The sequence below is a fragment of the Haliaeetus albicilla genome, chromosome 4 (assembly GCF_947461875.1).
Source record: "Haliaeetus albicilla chromosome 4, bHalAlb1.1, whole genome shotgun sequence".
Classification (NCBI taxonomy): domain Eukaryota; kingdom Metazoa; phylum Chordata; class Aves; order Accipitriformes; family Accipitridae; genus Haliaeetus; species Haliaeetus albicilla.
In genome coordinates this window covers 35,157,386-35,177,366 of record NC_091486.1, presented here as the reverse complement: position 1 = coordinate 35,177,366, position 19,981 = coordinate 35,157,386, and the positions used below count along the sequence as shown (strand labels likewise).

Genomic DNA, 19,981 nt, shown 5'->3' with positions numbered 1-19,981 from the left:
AATGCTGGGAGGAAGCAATGTAGCTGGAACTTGCTGGAATGCATTAGGTGGAGAAGAGGAAACCGTGTTTCCTGACAAATAATTTTTTCAGCTAATGCTTTTTTGCAGTATTTGGCCAGCTGCATTGTTGAGTGAAAATAATATTTGGAGAAAGGTGGCAGAACTCACTGAATAATATATAATCTTAAAGAATAAAATGTCTCCAAGTGTGGCCAAGAAGGCCAATAGCATCCTGGCTTGTATCAGAAATAGTGTGGCCAGCAGGAGCAGGGACATGATTATCCCCCTGTACTTGGTACTGGTGAGGCTGCACCTTGAATACTGTGTTTGGTTTTGGGCCCCTCGCTACAAGACAGACATTGAGGTGCTGGAGCGCGTCCAGAGAAGGGCAACAAAGCTGACAAAGGGTTTAGAGAACAAGTCTTATGAGGAGCGGATGAGGGAACTAGGGTTGTTTAGCCTGGAGAAAAGGAGGCTGAGGGGAGACCTTATCACCCTCTACAACTAGTTGAAAGGAGATTGTAGTGAGGTGGGTGTCAGTCTGTTCTCCCAAGTAACAAGTGATAAGACAAGAGGACATGGCCTCAAGTTGCTCTAGGGGAGGTTTAGATTGGATGTGGAGAAAAATTTCTTGACTGAAAGGGTTGTCAAGTATTAGAATAGGCTGCCCAGGGAAGTGGTTGAGTCACCACCCCTGGAGGTGTTGTGTAGATGTGGCGCTTAGGGACATGGTTTAGTGGTGGGCTTGGCAGTGCTAGGTTGATGGTTGGACTCAGTGATCTTAAAGGTCTTTTCCAACCTAAATGATTCTATGATTCCATCGCAGTGGGGATATGGAAGTAGGCTAAAGCCTTGTCCTTACCTATATAAAGTAATTATTCTGTGTAAGCTTCTTGAATTCCGTGGATCTCAGGAATGTCAGGAAAGCATCTTGCCACTTCTTCCACCTCAAGTCCCTGTGGTCATCTGGATGGCAGAGCCATGGCAGAACTACTGCTGGTGACAGATCTGACTGATCTTTGCCCAGGTCCCTGGTGGATGGGCCCCGGTATCATGGAGGGGCAAGCACATGCCTTACTGCTGAGTCCCCAGGCAATATTTCATGCCACTTCCCCCAGAGGATTTAGACCAGAAGAAAACCACTGCAGAGTTTAGCTGATCCCTTCTTTACTCTCATATGGGAGCCTTGTACAAAGAAAATGAGAGCAGACACTAAGCACTGTATTGTAGTGTGATGATTAAGATTTATAGAGCCAAAACACTCTTTCAGATTGCTCCAGCAGGATGGCATCAAAGAGGAATTTTTGCCATGCTTTCTGTTATAACAAGCAAATCAGATGAGTTCTGTGTAGATAATTTTTCTCCAACTTCAGTACTTACTACAGGTAAAACATTCACCACATTTCTGGGGTTTTTTTTTGTTGTTTTTTTGTTTTTTTTGTTTTTTAAGTTATAGGCTGAAGATCTATTTTGTTCTATTACTTGGGGTAGGTTAGGCATTAATGGAGCAACAGCGGAGTAATACCCTCTGCAACTGCATTGTTCGTGCAGGCAAAACTCTCTGGCTGTGTTGCCTAACAGTATCATACAGGCAGAGATGATCTCATCCTGTCTGCGTTTTGAGCTGACCAGGTGTCATATGGATGCAGTTAGTGCAGTGCCCCATTTGAGCTAATAAGAGATGTGGCATATTAGCTTGGGGCAACATCTGACATTTAACATGTCTTCCAGTTGGCTTGAAGCATGGGCAGAGCGAGCTTACATCTGTCTCAGTGTGAACATTGCCTCTGCCTGAAAAATATTGCGCAAAACTGTGTGTGAAAGACTTACGAAGTGATTTTGTGAAATCCTTATAAAGTGAAACACTCACTGTAATATGAAATTGCTCCTATTAGAGCTGCAGCTTGAGTAACTCTCATATATGATCAAGACCTACCAATTCAAGTGATTTTCTCTAAACACAATTAGATTTTGCTGGCATAGATTTTTGACTACTGTCACATTGTGTGAAAGGGGAGTGCCTGAATTTGTTTAGTTTTTCAGGATGGACGCTGAATACTGTGATAGCATAGGCACTATAAGAAATGTCAGGAGGAAAACTTTTGAGGAACTTTGTCTTTATTAGTTTATAGAATGAGTTACAGGTGTGCAGGTGTCCTCAGAATTAATGAGATTTGGATGCCAAATATTTTTTTTTTTGAGGGTTTAGCACATTAATCCTTGTACTAAATAGTAAGGATGGATATACAGGTGTGCATATAAAGATACGTATGTGTCACATGTATATATAGATGTATGTATATATGTACGCATGTATGAGATACATATATATCACTGGAATTGTATGACAAAGAAGCCATACAACTCCTGAGTTTCCACTGTCATTTTTATCTCTCAATACATCTCCCCCTTCTTCTCTTCTGTAGAAGGAGACTTTATTTTCAGGCACTGAAATTTGACAGCAGCAAACAAGTAGGCGAGGAGACATTTCCCTTTTGAAGAGTCCTAATCTAGACTTTCCTTCCATTGGCTCCAAAGCTCTTCATTTTGTCCCTACGTTTCCCTCTTCTGCATAGAAAATGATCCAAGTATGGCAGGTATGAAAAACCCTGTATCCGTTAACCTGCATCCTGTGAGCCATTAACAAGAATTCACTGTAGAGCCTTTCATTTTATGAGTGAGTTATGTAGTAAACTGGAGAGCTTTTGGAAAAGTACAAGAAAATGTCAGGAAACAACCTAGGAGATGTTAGGAGTGGAGCAGGAGAAAGCTGCTCCTGATGTGAGGGGTGCATGGTGAGAAGGGGACTCAGGCAGGTCCGTGCTGGCGTCGGAGCAGAACCCGGCCTCTGCTGTGTGAAGTGGCAGAAAGGCACCACTAAAAAAAGAAACTGAGGAAAACCAGAAGGAACAAGCTGTTTCCCAGCAGATATGTGAGAATGGAGCAACTCCCACGGGAGGCCAAGCACGAAGGAGAAATGGCCCAGCCAGCATGGCTGCCTCATATCTTAATATAGCAGACTTCTTGGCAGAGCAAGACGGTGAGGCCCGGTGGAGGAGGAGAGCTGGGTTTGCTTTCCCAAAAATCTGTTTGCAATAGCAAAGAAATCCCGCTGGCTCTGTTCCAGCAAACCGTTAGGATTCAGTCATCTGGCAGTGAAATCCAGCTGTTGGAGGTGCATTCCTCAGGGCTTCTAGCAGATCCTGCCTGTCCTTTGTGTGTAGGAGGTCTGTAGTGAGTGGGGGTTTAGCTAAATGTCTGGACAAGAGGAGACCCCACCCTGCTGTTAGGAGCATCTATCCTCTCCCCCCCCTAACCTTCCTCCCCCCAAGCCTTTTTGGAAGCAAGTAGGCATGACAAATGTATGGTGGCGTGTGAGTTTGCGCTGCAGACCTGGGAAAGGGCTGTTCCCACTACAGGCTTCTGCAGGCTCAGGCTGAGCTATTTTGATGTGTATGAATAAGATGTTGCTTTTGCCTATTCCTGAATAACTCTTCTCCCTCAAAACAAACAAAAAAATCCAAGCAAAACAAAAAGCCTTGACAACATTGCACAGTAAAAATCACTTCTAGACCTAAATGCTGGGCACAGCCTCTGCAATATAGATTGGCAGGTAGGGAGATGAAAAAATAAATGTTGTGCTCTTTCTTCACTGTTGCTGTCTTTTACAAGGCAGCTATCCCACAGTCTTTTCTGATTCCCTACTCTCATTTCCATCCTTTTGAACCCTAGACCTTACTGACTCTTGTTTTTCTTTGTTTTCCCTGTTTTGATGGTCCCTCCTGGTTCTGTCCCATCCTTTGCTTTGAGGTTCTGGGCGCTCTGCCGGTGCTTCTTTCTCAGTAGCCTTTCAGCTCCTTCCTCCAGTTCCCCACCCTTCCCACTGATTCCTTCCCTCACGCATTCCCCCTCTCATGCACATCCCACACACTTCTCCCTGTCTTAATGCCTCCCTCCACTTCCAGCTGGATGTCAACTTTTGTATCATTAAGAAGCAATTAGAACTGATTAAAAAACAAAATAATCTGATGGATTGGGGTTTTTTTGATTGGATTTATAGGATCCTGTCAGTCTGTTTCCTTTTTAGCAAAACAACTTACAGCCACTTCAAAATCCATGAAAACTTTTCTGGGTTCTCACCTTATTTGAAACTGGATGTCATATATATATATATATATATCTCATATATATATGTCATACATAGTGTTTTAGAGCTACTGCATAACACGATCTTGTTTTAATTGAGATTTCCATGCTGTTAAACCTAACCCAGAAATGCATACTTCCATGTACTGCAGGCTTGCCTTTCATTTGAAGAGGTGTGCGGTGGCATGCAGAGGACGCAGTCATTCTTCTAAAGAGCTTACGCCTGGACATGCAACCACCCCCCCCCACCCCCGCTTTTCAAATTTATGTAGGACCTATTTACACAGGTCTTACATGACATATCACTTCTTAATATTTTCAGTCATAACCTGCTTACTGACTTTCAATCTCCAGCAATCATCAACAGTAAAATGCTAAACCTTGTAGGAAAATGAAGGTTATTTAAAAGAAGTCACATAGTGCATTTAGCTTCCACTGTGGTAGTGTGGAAGTCACAACTCACTCTGCAAATGCAGACAACTTCTGTGTGTTCATAATTTCTTTACTGCTCATCAGATGTTCTCACTGTCCCTTTTTCCATGTCTCTTACAGTGCTGTGTTGAGTTGTAATGATTCAGGGACCGGGCGGCTGGTTAATGCAGCTCATGTTGTCACCCTCATGGGGCTCATTTGCCTACAGGCATGTCAGAAGGAACAAGTAATATAAAGGCATATATAACTGTAGTTGGCAGCGTACTGAAAAGATGCTGAAGCTTGCTTTAAATGAATAGTGTAGGACATCAGGAGCTAAGTAGCTGAGAAATAAGATAAATTTGCTTGAATGGAGCGTTGTGTTTCTGTAGTTAGGCTGTGCCTGGTACTTGATCTAAATGAGGTATGTGTACATGGCGTGCAGTATAGATATCCCCTGTGTGCTATTTGTTCCTAACACTGTCTTGCACATTTTCAGTATCTAGCACAGTTCACATCACCCATGCTTCTACACAGCCTAAGCCCGATGGGCGGGAGTAAAGAAGACAGAGCCAGACTCTCCTCACTGGAGTTAATGGCATAGGGCGTTACAGTGACCTTCTGCTCCTTGTGTTCAGGAATTTGAAGGTTTGGGCTTTTTTCTGCAAACCTTCAGGGAGGAGTACACAAGTCTGTAGAGTGATTGATACTATGTTAGTTGGCGTTTAGGTCTTTCCTCACCTGCCTGCACAAGCCTGAGCCTGTGTGCACTGCTTCATACTGGCAAGGCAAGAGCAAACCACATACCCTTTGTGTTGGTGCAGTCTGGGTTTGGTTTAGCTGTTGGGGATCACACTGAGAGATGCAAGCTTGTTCTGTCTCTCCATTTTGGATTATGACTGTTAAGTGAATGTGTGTGTCCTTGGGTTTGCTAATTGTTTTCCTAATTCTTCTGCAACAGGCACTATAGGTTTTGTGAATGCTTCACACCAGCATGCAGCAGACTGTGTTGTAAGGGAAACATAGGAGACTACCACACACACAGACAAAATCTTAAAATCTCTTGTGATGACCTAGTATGATCATCTGTTGAGACATTCCAAGGAGCTGTATGGTCAAGTTGTTGCAAGGCCAGGTTTTCACTGAAGGGAGTAAAGAGAATCATGATTATTGCTGAATTTGGGCTGTATATTGCAGCTGTGCTCTGTGGGAGAGGAAACGCTGGAGAGTCTAAAGCTGTTGACTTGCAGAGGAGCAATGCTGGTGTGCAACCTTGCTGCCACTGAGTATAATACAGTTTTCAGTTTGGATCAATTCCAGCTGTCAGACCCCAGTTTACTAACCATGTTGGGAAGGACACCAGTTTTCTTTTAGAAGGTCAGTATCATTTAAGGTTATTGAAAGTGAGGAAACCTGTTCCACCTTTATAAGGAAAACATTGCTGTGGAGTTTTTAGGGGCCACACGGTTATAATGAATAACTAATGCATGGTACTTCGTGTAGTCTTTAGCTCAGCCTGGGAAAGAGAAAATAATGGAAGTCTCTTCTTTCTGCCTGCATGTTCAAACGAAGGAAAATCAAAGCTGTTATACCAGAGCTATATATCAGCTAACGTATTTTAGGAACTGTGGAATGATCATAATTACAAAAAAGTCCTCCAGAGAGAAATTATGACTCATAGTTTATGTTCTCTTTAGTGTTGCTATGGAAAAAGAGGTTAGTGCCAATGGTCATACAGCAATATTAATCTCTGATCTGAAGGAAAAATAAATAACAATCTCTAGCTTAACCCAAAGCAGATTTATTCTCAGTTACTGCAGCACACTCCATTAAAGGGGATAACCATGTAAGAAAAATTAAAGATGACATTGATTATCAGTTCTCAACATGCAGTTAGAGGGAGTTCCTTATTTGAATTAGTGTGCACTTCAGACTCCCGCAAATAACTTGGTGGAGTGAGAGGAAGGGGAAAAAAGGCATTTTGATCAAAAGGAGGGCAGGAAAGATCACCCACCACCAACAGCTGCAAGTATGCTGATTAAAATTTTCTTTATGCATGCAGTTAGACTCAGCCTAGGGTTGATGCTGGTTCAAATGCAGATCCTGAAACAAAACCCTGGCAACGGATAGTTTAAAGTGGTGGAAAGTGGCTATCAGCCTTTTTCCATTTATTTGGGAAAGCAAGGGCCATGAGTCAGAGTGGTGGATACTTACGTGCTGAGTCAGCACCCTCCGGGCTGCTCTGGTAGTTGTTTAGTTGCCTAGGCAAAACCCTAAGCAGGACTGGGGCCAAACAGCTGCATGCTTGCTTTGCTCTAGTGGTGAATCTTTTTCTTGGCATGCAGGAAGACTACCTGACACCTTCCTCTTGACACCCACAGTGAGTATGTGTGTCTTAGTGGGTCACAGTAAAACTTTTCTACCTGTGTACTTGACTTTGTTTTCAGGAGCTGGAGCTACGCTAGCTCCATAGTATGCAGTTACTGACAGCAAAGACCTTGCAGTCAGAACTTAGCTTGAAATTTTGCTCACAATGCACCCTGCAAAGCAGGCTATAGCCTTTCTTTCTGCCACACTGTTGCATCTGCAGTGCTGATGGCAGTAAAACTTTTTATTCCACTGATGAGCTAAGCAGATTGGATTAGGGAGATACACAGGTCTCATATCCTGCATCTATGCACACAGCTCTTACTGATGGTCACAGGAGCTGTACATGTGGTCCAAAAACATTGTACTGCTCAGAGTCCTTTGAGCCAGCTGAAGGCTTTTCACTGACTTTTAGGGTTGGACTGGCCCTTTGGGGAACAGTTTGTCCTCTAACAAATTGCCATTACTTCACTAGTTCTTCTGAGTTTACCTCTTTTTTTTAACTGCGTGACTATCAATCATCAGTTGCATAACTGGCATTACAGCCTGTAACAACAAATGGTTTTCACTGCATCGGTGTAAAGGGCATACAGGTATATTTTACCTTCTGATCTTCTTCCCTTTCTTCTGTCTCTTTAATCATCAAACATGCTTCAGTCTGGTCTGTGTGAGGGCTTTCACTGCACTCTTATTTGACAGTGAAATGGTCCAGAAAGCCCATATCTGTGCCTTTTCACAGAGGAGACGGCTCATGGATTAGCACAAGGGGGTCAACAGGATGCTCTTTGCCCTTTCCCCTAAAAGTGGACAGAAATGTCAGCTGGTTTTCGGGCATTGAAAATGGAAGTATCAGCAGCCACTCAGTGCTGCTAGTTTAAATATTTATACCACAAGGACTTTATCACACCCTCTTTCTTTGTGCAAAGCTCCCACCAGTTTCAGTAGAGGTCAAACTCTGAATCGGTGCAGCAGTTAACAGGTCAGGTCTTCCAAGGAGTAAAGGTACAAGTGGAGCTCACAGGCAGGTGCTGTACCCATGTTATTGTGTCAAGAAGGGTAAACAAGCAGTTTTTTAAAAACGCAATTCTGTAGACAAACCTGTCAGCACAATCATGGAATACTGGTGCATATGCTTGACATCTGCCAGCCTGACAAGATCCAGGCACATACTTCAGATACTTGAAAGAATACAGTGCTGCTGGTGCTGCAGCCTGTCTCCTCCCTGAACCAGTAGGTCTTGCAGACTAATGTTTTTAGTCAGGACTAATGTTTTTAGTCAGGATTCGAAAATGGAAGGAGAGGAAAAGAAACAGCTTGGGGGACATCTCGGGATCATGAGATTGCTTCTTCCTCTGGTCTATAAGATGGCACAAAAGCAGACATTCATGAGTTGAGTAAACATTTTTCTCTCTTGCAAAGCATGCTTTCTTATGTTTGTAAGGATTACAGGCCCGCTTGTCCTTGTAAATGTGCGATCGTGATGGAGCAAACGTTTAATTCTAGTCCTGCAACTGATGGCTGTGTGTGTAGTTTATTCTGAAGTGGGTATTTGAATTGATTCTCCCAGATGCTCAGTATCTGCATTTCCAATGGTTTTACTGGATAGCATTGTAATGCTCTTAAAACACTGTGCATGGGATTCATTTCAGCATCTCTAAAACTGGATAAAGCGTGACCAGGGGTATTGTTTGAATTAAAGCTTAGGAGGACAAACAAACCAGGCATATCTGAAAGCGAAATGTAAACATGATGCTGGGGTTCCTGGTTAGCGCTTGGTGGCTGCGGGAAGCTGACAGCTGTTACATAAAGGTTAAACATGCATTCTTTGGTCTGTCAGTAAAATTAAGCCTGCTAAAGACTATGTGGCACTCCAAAAGACATGAGTTTATCTGTGTGCATAAACAGAATATACACTTCAATATAAATATGCTTTCAGGACTATTTAAAGTATTAGAAGTATGCTGCAGTCCAATAAAAAATGCAGATGAAGCTAGCAGATTTTGGAAAGGGCCTGACTACATACAGATGGGCTAGAGATCTGGTGAGTGTCTGGAAGGCAAAGCAATGGTGTTTGCATTGCTAAATAACAGCTGAGGATGAGAAAGAAAATGGTATAGGTACAATGGGTACATCAATTGAAGTAATAAATGCTTGACCTTTAAATTTCATCTTTGCCAACTTCTCAGACTGCTTCTCCCAAAGACTGACATGGTTGTGTTTTATGTTATGCTTTTATTTGTCATATTTGTAGTTAGTTACAAGTAAAAATGATTGAAATCGATTGTAGTTAATACAAAATAAAAATATAGCTGCACAAGTTATGCCATGATTTTTCTTACAAAGAGTATCTCCTATATGATACCGTACACTTAAGAGCTTAACTCTTAATAGTACGTGCCTACACTAAGCTCTTATCAACTAACTTCCAGTGCGATTTACTGGTTGCAGATGTTTCCCCTGTGGAGTAATACCTGTTAATCATTTCATAATGCTATTTTTCCTGTAGTTTTTATTTCCCCTGTAATTTGTGATTCTAAATACAAGTTGAAGGAAGCAACCTTTTAGTGCAATGTTAAGTATCAGTAGAATTTTATATATATATAAAAAATAAAAATAACCCACTGCATAAACAAACAAGGATGTAAGGTAACTGTTGTGGGTATTGTGCTTCCCTTTCCCCCTTACCTTTGTTAAATGACAGGAATGAACATTCATAGTGAACAAACTACCCTGTAACCTCTCCTTTTCAATTAATTTTGAAAAATTACAGACTTGTAATTTTGAAAGGAGGTAGGTGGCTTTGATGAAAGTTACTAGCAGAGAATCAAATCCTGTGGCTCTGCAGACTCATCCTTACGTAAACTCATCCCTGCCATGAAGTTCAATCCATAACACGTTGTTCCCTTTAGACCTGCCAAAAAGAGTATTTCACCTTTTTGAAAAAATTGTCCTTACATCCCTGTAATTATCTAACTTTTCTGTGTAGATATAGCTCTATAAACGAAATAATTTGTAAAAAGATAAATTATGCTATTTTCAAAATACTCTGAGATACAAAGTTGTGCAAGTGCAAAGTTTGATAGTATATTGCTATAAAGACTAAGAATTAATTAGTGTTATCTGAGTATATATTCTTTAAGCTGGGAGTATAGATTTAATATTGTAGGGTTTTATTTTTGCTTTTTTTATATGTCATACTTTCTTCAGACTATCTCCATGTTTCTATCAAATTCCTTCTATTTTTTTTCTTTTCAATTTCTGATCCCTTAAAGGTACAGTAACTGATCACACCTTCATGCTTGTCACTAATGTACCTCCATAACTCCGGTAGATTGAAAAACATCTTTTCATTTCCACCTAAGTACAGTAATTTCTTCTAAGTAAATAGCGAGAGACTACTGGCAAAAATCTTTCCCCCACTAAAATGGATGGAACCAACTTTTCAGCGTCGCCCTCTAAGTACTCTGCTCTTTTAGTCTTACAGCGTTATGGAGCAAAGCCCCAAACAAACTATACGTGTATGCACAGTTACCGAGGCTGTTGGCATTCACGTAGCATAGCAAGGAAACTGAAATCAAATGTTCTCATTGGTACTTCTACATTTACATACAAAACTACCCACAGTGCTGTGAAATACTGAGAGAAGAAAACAGAACAGAAACGTTTGGTTTTTGACTACTCTCCATGCATTCCTCTTACCTAACTATAAGAAAGCCAGCTGACCAGCTTGCTTCTACTCGACATACTTTTTTCCTGCTAGTCTCTTCTGCCAGCTGACAGCATCTCTAAATTAACAAACACCAATGACTCGGCCTAAAACGGAGCATATTGCAGCCTGTGTCATTGACCTTGTTCACTCTGCATTCTAACACGATGCAATAAATTACCACTGCAGAGAAAAGGATGGAAGAAATTGAATCGCTACTACTGCCTGTGTAGCAGAAACCAGTTATTCGCCTAAGTAAAACCATGAGTATCTGGAAGGCAAAGGAAGGCTCGGGTTGATTATGCTGTTTGGTCTATCTGCAGGACAGCTGCTTGGGCTGTTTCTTCATCAGATTGTTCCATTTCCCTGCCGACTGGGTTGTTCCTTTCATCATACAGTTTCTGGCTAGAAACTTCTAGAGGCATTCCATACTCCTCATCATCTTCAACAATGGACAGCTCAATGTTGTTGTTCATGGCGTTCCCTTCCATTCTGGCTTCCTTCTCTAGAGAATCGGCTACTGCTTTGCCTTCCTCGGTCAGCGAGGTGGTAGGTGTCATATCTGAGTGCATGTCGGCGAATGACATTTCATCCTCATTCTCAGCTTGGTCGTTGCTTGTGGTTTCTGTTGGCCTGTCCTCAGCTTCAGCAGGGCTTTCTCCTTCACGGACTTTCTTCACATTGAACGTGAGGGGAGATACTTTGAAAGCTGGACTCTTTGAAGAAGAGGATTTCTGATGATGTACAGTAAGCGATTTCTTGATCTTTTCTCTCCGTTCGGGTGAGACAATCTTTGTGCTGATCTTGTTCATCTTCTTCTCGATGTTTTGGCGGGAAAATGCTTTCTTGAGGCTGTCTACCTTCTTGAGGCTGGATCTTTTGATTTTCTCAGCTCTTGATTCTTCTGTTTTCTCCTCTGCACTGTCATCCACATCATCATCTTCGTGAAACATTTCATCATCTGAACCCAACTCCACTGTGTGCAAGGTTTCTTCCAGTGTTTTGTTCTCATCCACAGATTCCTCTTTTCCTTCTGTAATGCTGGGAATAGGCTCTTTTGCAAAAACACTGGCAGGGATCTCATTTTCCTCCTGAAAGAATTGACAATATTTGAGTTTCATAGTTCACAGGATGCAAATTTAATAAAGCACAACCCTGAACCATTACTATCCCCCCGCCCCATGATGAGATGAAGAAAGCTGAATGTTTCTTGTTGTTTCAGTATATTTAACTAGTAACAAGCCACTCAAAGCCCACTGAACCATTATCTGGTAAAGTTTAAGGCTAATGAGCTGTCAGCTGTAAGATTTCTCTTTCAGAGTGACTTGGAATGTATACAGAATGGAAATCCCGTTCTTTGTCATTTAAATTAGATACTTTTTAATACGAGTTTAGCTCTAAAGTTGTATGCCTATCCCTGGGGAGAAGGGATGGTATGGTGGCTAAGGAGGTTGTACTACAGACCCCTGTGTAGACCTACAGAAGTCACGTAACACCCCAGAGCTTTCAGTTTCTCTAGCCAAAGACTGGGAATATCTCTGCAGAGATGTTGGTTGCATCTGAGAGGTATTTTAGGTGGCAAATGCAGTTAGCACTTTCACCGTGTTTCAGAAAAATGTATGTTACTGTTAAAAAGGGATTGTTGATACTGAGAAGCCATGCAGTCCATGAGTATGTGCTATTTTACAGCTATTTACAGAAAAAAAGTTGGTAAATTTGGTTGGTGAATTGATAAATATTAAAAATATGGACAGGACAACTCCTTGAAAAGTAAAAAAAAAAGTTTAGGGTATGCAAAAATAAACAGACATTTTACCACACAGAAAACACTAGTAGTCACTTCTAGCTAAGAGGAAAATGATTGCTTTTTAGAAACAAAACCAAGAAAGGGCATGGAAGGAAAGAAGGTATCTGAAAACAAACCAGGCTGAACAAGGGTAGAAGCTGCAATTCGTAACGAAGGACCTCTGTGACTACTGAGCACAGCAGCTCTGCAACCCCGAGCAGTTCAAAGGCAGCACAATGAACGCTCTGTTCTGCGGTAGGTTTTGCAGGCATCTGCCCATGCAAAGAAAACGAGGCTCCTTGCACATTCCCTTTTCCTTTCAGAATTGTTATGCCTTAGATCTGCATAGTCTCTATTCATTACATTTTTTATCACTTTCGGACAGAGTGCATGCGATATCATTTAGTCATATGGATTGGAGGGATTCCCCCAGCCCCATTTGTCTTTAGATACGAAAAGCAGTAAGTGCTGAGTGAAATGGTTGTAATAGTCTCAGATCTGTCCCTGGCAGGGCTGGAGTGTACAATTAAGGGGAAAAAGAGGCCACATACACTTCAAAGTTCATGCTCATTATTTCAGGACTGAGCATACAGTTGTTGATCACTGGAGAGAATAGTGTCTTGGGTTAAATTTGCTGTTGAGTCTGTACAAAGACATTGTACATGGTTGTTTTTAAAAACAAAATAGTTCTGACTACCTTGTAGCACTTCTGAACTCAAGAATATATGCACGTGGACAGGCAGAATCATTTTATACCATATATACACAGCATATAATCATATATGCTGTGATTCAAGTGTGTTGATGAATATCCCTCATGGATATAAAAATGAAAAGTATCAAAAAAATGGATGGCGGTTTGACAGTTCGTATGTGCTTTACTTCTACGGTTTCTGCACACCTTTCTGGACCAGCAGCCTCGGTTGGATACACTGGCACAGAACAAGCTTTCCAAGCCCTTAGCCTGCAGTGGAACATGTAATGAAGCCAGCGCTCTTCTCCAGACACCTATTATGTTGTTGCAACTATCAGCAACAGTGACCAAGATAACAAAACAAAGAAAACCTGCACCAGCTTTAAGTGAAAACAGCTGTAACTGCAGTACAAATATTTATATTTTCTCTCCACTGCAGTTAACGAAATGTGGATTACATGAGTGGGTGCAGTGTTAAATTATTCCCCAGAGCATGAGAACTCAGTATAAAGCATAATTTACATGTCTTGTGCATTCTTTCCAAACCTAGGTAATTGCATACAGTTTTAAACATCTGAACATTCAGGTGTAAGTGCCTGAATGGCACAGAAAACTCTGATTTTAATGAGTAAAGATGGGTTGTAACTTTTGAAGTATTTAATCTAGGAAAGTGGTGTCATATGAGATTGATCACAGTGCAGTCTGAGCCAGAGATGGGCCTGTGTGACTCTTCTCAAGGTCAGTTTAGCTTTGTGTCTACAGTGTTCACATTAAACTGAAGTACTGCATGCAGGCTCTAGAAGAATATGGACACAGATTTTATTTCAATTTTTATCAAATTTGTGACTGAGTAGAAGGGAGACTGTCAAACTCTCCATATTTATAAAGGAAAAAAAACCCAATCAAAAATATACTACATAATAATGAGCTAATGATTGAATTAAAAGGAGATCCTAGGTTGTCTTTGGCTATCAGGCAGTACGGGCATCCAAGAAATCACCTCTCTCTAAGCTTCCTGCATGGCCCTGGAAAACATCAGCCTCTGGGCATCTATTACTGTGCTTGTAAAATGGGAATGACATGCTTTCCTATCTCATGTTTCTAAAAGGCCTTAGGATCACAGGAACTATTAAAATGCAAATGAAAATAAATTAAGTAAATTGCTTTGGAAATACAAAGGTGGTGTAGTAGAAATGCTCTGTGGTGGAACAGACATTTCTATTTCAAATACAGTTACTGATAACATGTTTTAAGTGGGCTATTGGTAACTTTTTGGTCTAACAAGTTTATATGACAGCTATATTTTGTTGTGATACATTTTTCAAGCAGTCTGGTATTTCATTTAAGACGACTAGAACAATACACTGAAAAATGCCAACTGTTACAAACTGTATAACTATTTTCCGTACCAAAAAAAGTAGAACTTTGATCTTTTCTTCTTGATCTACTCCAAAATTCTGAGAAAGCAATACATGTTTTTATTTTCCACATCCAAGTTCAAAAACAGCGCTTGCATTTTCTCAGATGAGCTTGACTGTAGGTAGCTAGCTCCTCTGAATTTATTTTTCCATGTGGGAGTCGAATAGAACAGTGCAAGTTCTCTGTGTAAAACAACTCCTGTTAATACTAGCAATACTTGCAAAGTTAAAACCAGTGCCTTCCCTATGGCTATGATCAGCCATTCTCGGGAACTTTCTATGGGTCATAATCTCATCCCTATCTTCTACCAGAAAGGCAGATAACATCCATAAAGCTGTACTACGAAATGGGACAGCCTGAGTGAACAGGTAGTTAATTTACTCAGGAGTGCTGAATCTCTGATGCCGCGTAAAGGAAATCACTGTGCTTTGGTTTGCATTTTTGTTAGGTTTGTTGTAAGAGGCCATAGCCTTCAGGAAGGGGAGATGGCATTTTGTCATGCTTACGACAGTCCAGGCTCCTCTGTACTTTGTAGATGCTGTTATATGCCTAAATGATTACTAGTCTAAAACTTGTTTTCCTACACAAAATAGGTCGAAAGATGACAAATCCTTCTAAAAACAGCTACAGCTCCACCTACTTTCCTTTGGACAAACACATGCTCTTCAGCCCTGGATGTCACCACAGGGAGGGAGGAGGGCAGGCAGCAGGCTGGGACTGCAGGCAAGGAGGAGGAAATTGCCAGCCGCCGGTTTGCAGGTCCTGTGCAGGCTGGGGTGCTGGCTGCACCGGCCCCCTGACCTCCCACAGCACAGCTGGGTTAAGTCCTAAGAGCCATGGGAGGTATTTTTGTCATTCATCAATACAAGAGTATTCTCCCTGCAAGGCTCCAGTGGGAAATTTAGTAGTTAGATAATAGCATTATTGGCTTGTAATTCTTCTGTTTCCCTCACTTGTTCATTTTTGAGTTTGAAGTTGCTTTTTCAAAAGATTATTACAGTGACCCAAACAACAAGATACACTCACATGGCTAATTTCCTGTGCCCTCCTCTTGATTCATTTCAGGATGGAGCATTTACCAAAAGCAGCATCTGAAAGGGGCTTGAATATCAGTGTGCTTGACCCCAAGCTGTAATTTTGACTTATCTGTCCTATTCACTAGTTAAATGTGACTTTTAATTGAAAAATTAAACATGAGCCTTTTTCATCTTGCATTTTGCTTTTGCAGCTAAAAAAGCAAAGAAAAACCCCACCAAACCAGAACCAAAAAGCTGGTCATGTGGTGAGAACAAAACAGAGGGGAACAATGCCAAAGCTTAACAAGGATTTTTAAAACAGTCACTTCAGTGTTTTGCTAAATTGCTGTGTCACTTGTGGCATTTGTAATAACTTCGGCATCCTCAAATGCTTGGAATTGGAGGTCCATTAAAATATGTCACCAATTAGAGAAATATATGCAAACCAGGAACAATGCAGACAGTCTAGGGAGAGAAAACTAAGAGCATTTTAATGGAAAATATGTAAATAGCTGAACTTTTCTAAACGCAGTTCATTCTCAGCATGTACGCTGAGGGAAGGCTGATGCTGGCGGGCGGCAGCACAGTTTCATAAAATGCAGAGCTGGAGCTCAGTTGTGTGTTTTGGCTATGCTCAGTGCTCCCACCAAATATCAGGGAGTTTGAGGTATACGGTGAATGCAGAACTGAATCACAAATGTGTATGTTTATTTTTATACCGAGCTGTCTTCCTAAGCTGGAAAAGCAGGTCCTAACAGGAAACGTGCTGTGTGAAGTTTGGGATTGGGTTTTTTTCAGTGGAAAAGAAGAATCCTCCAACTGAAGTGTCATACATCCAGATTTCCCTTTTGTTTTTACAGAAATCTGGCATCAATATGCCTTCATTGCTGCAACTTCTCCTTCCTGTAATTGTTTTTGCATGGATTCCTGCTCGGGGCAGGACAGAAACCCAGCCAGCCTTCTGCTCTTTTCCCTCTGTACAACTATCGTAGCAAGGCGGTGGCCCTGCAGGCTGCCAAGTCATCCCACCTCCACCTTGTAAGGAGACCCCGTGGGGAGATTTCCAGGAGGTGGGCACCCAGGTAAGGCGCCTGCCCAGCCTGGCAGCAGGCATATGGGCACGCCTCGTGAGCACCTGCCATCCCTCTGGGTGCAGCCGCTTCCCCAGTGGAAAATCCCAGCTCCTCCCAGGATGCAGCGGAGAAGGGCCAGGGCGCTGCCTGCCTCAGCCACCCTCCCACATCCCGGGAAGCTCTGCCGGCCACCTTGGTTTTCCAGGCAGCCACACTGCCTTTTAGCAACAGGCCTTTTAGCAACAGGCCTCTGCCAGGAGCCATTCCCAGTTGACAGCTGAATTTTTTTTTTTTTTTTAACTGAATTTAACTGCAGTGTTTCTTTTCTAAGGCTTGTGTTCTGATCTGCGTCGGCTTGGGATTGGTTAAGTTCATCTCCCCACCACCACGGCAACATATTTTCCAGTGAGAGATGGGAACACAGTCAGCTAAATCCTTGTAAAAGCAACGAAGAACAGACCTCCTGTCCAAAGGTACCACCCTGGTGACGGGTGGTGGAGCAGCTGTGAATTTTCTTTAGCTGTTGTTCTGGGACACAGACCTGTGTTGTTTACTTTGGGTTTGTGCACTTTAGGACCCAGTATTAAAGAAAGGCTCAGAGGTTTAAATAGGCCTTAGCTTTGCAATACTATTTAGTATCGGGAAACAAGCCAAGCCAGCCCTCCCCTGGCAGGACACTGCTTTATCCTTCAAACCCGAGTTTTATCAGTACTTTTACCCAGTGCCTGCAAATCACTGCCCCTAGGCAGGAGTGACAGGGATCCCTAGCTGAGGCAACTGTACTGCTCCCACACAGTTGTGCTTTTGTCTTTGGTCTACATGCTATGTCTCCTTACAGTGCTAAAATTTGGGTTCTCTGGAGGAAAATTCTGTAGCTGCAGTAGCAAGGCCTTAATTCTCATGCTCGCAGTTAGCAGAAATGCCACAAAATTACCTTCCCACAGGCCATGCTGGTGCACCCTCTCCACGGGAAACATTCAAGGTCTAGGTCTGAGCCTGGAGGTGGGAGCCAGTCCTTAGCTAACGCAGCCTGGGAGATGGCAAAGTTTTGACTTACAGTAATGGATCTTAAATTACTTGGAGAAGTCCAGAGAACATGTGTCTTTTTAATTTACCCAGTCCCTGGAATAATTTCCACATTCTTTCTAGGGTGGAAACCACCACACTCAGTACGTGCCACAGCTCCTCCTCTTCTGGCTTGACAAGCCTGGATGGTAATTTGGGAGAACAATAAGCAGGGAGGTGGGGGCTTCCTTTCTGGGGGAAGCGCCTGTGCACTAACCAGGCCTGCCAGCTTTTAAAATGAACTTCTGCTCTGTTGTTTTGGGTTTGTTTAAATAGAAAAAAACCCCAGCAACCCAAGGAGTAGAGTTAGCTACTGACAGATGTAACACGCAGCTGACAAGTTTAGCCTGAGGAGCTGGTGATGTGCCTGACCTGTGGCAGGCTCTCCTTCCTTCTCCCAATGTGTTGTGGAGGTCTGTCTTTTTTTTTTTTTTTAAAAAAGATTTAAAAGTCACGTCCTGTGTTTAGTTAAAGCTCACACTGTGTTCAGTCCAGATCATTGCTTAAAAAGGGGAAAATATGCAAACTGCTGCTATCACTGGATGGACTCCCAGGAAGCTGAGTTTTTAGCTGAATTTTTAGGTCATCCCCGAAGAGGCCAGAACAGCCTGAGGAGCGAAGCGTGAGGCTGAGTGTGACAGGGAGCTGCAGCGCTGCCCCTCTCCTGCTTCTGAGGGCAGATGCAAGGGCGGGTTTTAGGGGCGCTGCTAAGAGTTGCAAAATGGGCTCTTTTCTCAAGTTTGCTTGAGTTTGCTAAAAACCAAAGGGCCCTTTCTTCAAGCTTGCTTAAAAAAACCCCAAACCACAACAAAACACATATGCTAAGAGGTAGTAAAAGGTGACTCTTTCCCCAAGTTTGCTGAGACTTAGCAAAACAAGGTCTTTTTCCTCAGGTTTGCTACGAGTTAGTAGAAGACAGCTCTTTCTCCAAGTTTGCCAAAAGTAAAAGAGGGCTCCTTCCCCACGGTTTGCTAAAAGTTAGCAGAAAAAGGGTGCTTTCCCCATGTCTGCTGAAAGTTGGCAAAAAAGTAAGGGGCGGTTTGCCCAGAGTTAGCGGAAAAGAGCTCTTTCCCCAGGTTCGCTAGGAGCTAGCAAAACAGGCGCTTTCCCCAAGTTTGCTAAGAGTAAAAGCGGGCGTTTCTCCTAAATTTGCTAAGAATAAGAGAGAGCTCTCTCCCCAAGTTTGCTAAGTTAGCGAAAAAGCCTGCTCTTTCCCCGCCTCTGCTGAGATTGAAAGGTTTTCCTCCTAACTTCTCGAAGTTCGCGAACAGGGCGCCTTTTTTCCAAGTTTGCCGAGAGTCGGCGGTAGCTCGGCTCCGTCCCCGATTTTGCTAGGAGTTAGCAGAAACGGGCTCTCCCCCCGTGTCCGGGGGGAAGGCGCAGGACGCGGTGGCTGGGGGGGGGCGCGGGGTGGTCGCGTGGGCCTCTCACCTGGAAGATGAGCACCTTGAAGCGGTCCCGCCGGAGCAGCTGCGCGTGATGCTGCTCCAGGCGTCGCACCTGGTCGCATTGCCTCTCCAGCCGCTCCCGCACGGCGCGGGTGTGGGCGCACACCTTCCGCGACTTCTCCAGCAGCTTCTCCACCGCTTCCCCCGTCGCCCCGTGGCTGCGGCACAGTTTCCCCAGGTCTCCCTGAATACCCCTCACCGCCCCTTCCAAACCCCGCTGCCTTTGCTCCATCTGCCTCTGTTGCCCTTCCACCGCCTCCAGCATCGAGACCAGTTTCTCCAGTAAGGCCAGGACGGTCAGGGCGTTCACCTGCCCCCCCGTCGCCTCCGACGACGGCGGGAGCGGAGGCACCGCGCTACCTCCCGCCGCCTCCCCCATCGCTGCGCCGGGACGGGGATGGTGGCTGCCGGCGCCGCTCTTAAGGGCTGAGCCTTCGCCCTCCCCCGGGGAGGTTTCGGGCAGAGCCCGGCCCCGCTCCCGGCCCCGTTCCCGGCCCGCCCGGGGCGGGCCGGGAGCGGGGCCGGGCCCCCGGTGCCGTCACCCCCCTTTTTTAAAAGGCAAGGGGGGTGTTCTCGCCCCACACTTGGCGAAATGCAGGAGTCGCCTCCCCGGCAGCATCAGTAGATGGCAGGAGATACCGCGGAATGCGGTCGGGGGTGGGAGAGGAGGGAGGGAGGGGGAAACAAAAATATCGGCGGCTGCTCTGGAGAAAGGCTTGGGGAAAAGGGGGGAAGAGTGGTCCGGGAGGGTTTGTGGGTGTAGGCTGGAGTTTAAAGCCTGTCGTGTAATCTGAAGGAGTTACGCTCATAGGAAGAAAGTAAATAAAATTAAATTGCTGCTATCATCAGC

The 19,981-nt window shown here is 43.6% G+C and overlaps 1 protein-coding gene and 1 long non-coding RNA gene across 2 annotated transcripts in view; one reads left to right on the top strand and one right to left on the bottom strand.

Annotated features, from left to right (window-relative positions):
- The window catches only part of LOC138685136 (uncharacterized), a 46,821-nt gene that overhangs the window by 7,770 nt on the left and 19,070 nt on the right, over window positions 1-19,981 (top strand). The gene's annotated exons all lie outside the window — the stretch shown is intronic.
- Window positions 9,137-19,580, bottom strand: CAVIN2 (caveolae associated protein 2). Its single transcript, XM_069781870.1, has 2 exons — window positions 19,115-19,580; window positions 9,137-11,721 (listed from the first exon to the last, which is right to left on the bottom strand). The coding sequence occupies exons 1-2, from the start codon at window positions 19,508-19,510 to the stop codon at window positions 10,930-10,932; spliced, it is 1,188 nt and encodes a 395-aa protein (XP_069637971.1). The 5' UTR covers window positions 19,511-19,580; the 3' UTR covers window positions 9,137-10,929.

Excerpts from the sequence above, each read along its gene's own strand:
- CAVIN2 (XM_069781870.1), bottom strand. The coding sequence starts at position 19,510 with ATGGGGGAGGCGGCGGGAGGTAGCGCGGTGCCTCCGCTCCCGCCGTCG. Across the intron at positions 11,722-19,114 it reads TCAAGGTGCTCATCTTCCAG|GAGGAAAATGAGATCCCTGC; the intron begins GTGAGAGGCCCA and ends CAATTCTTTCAG.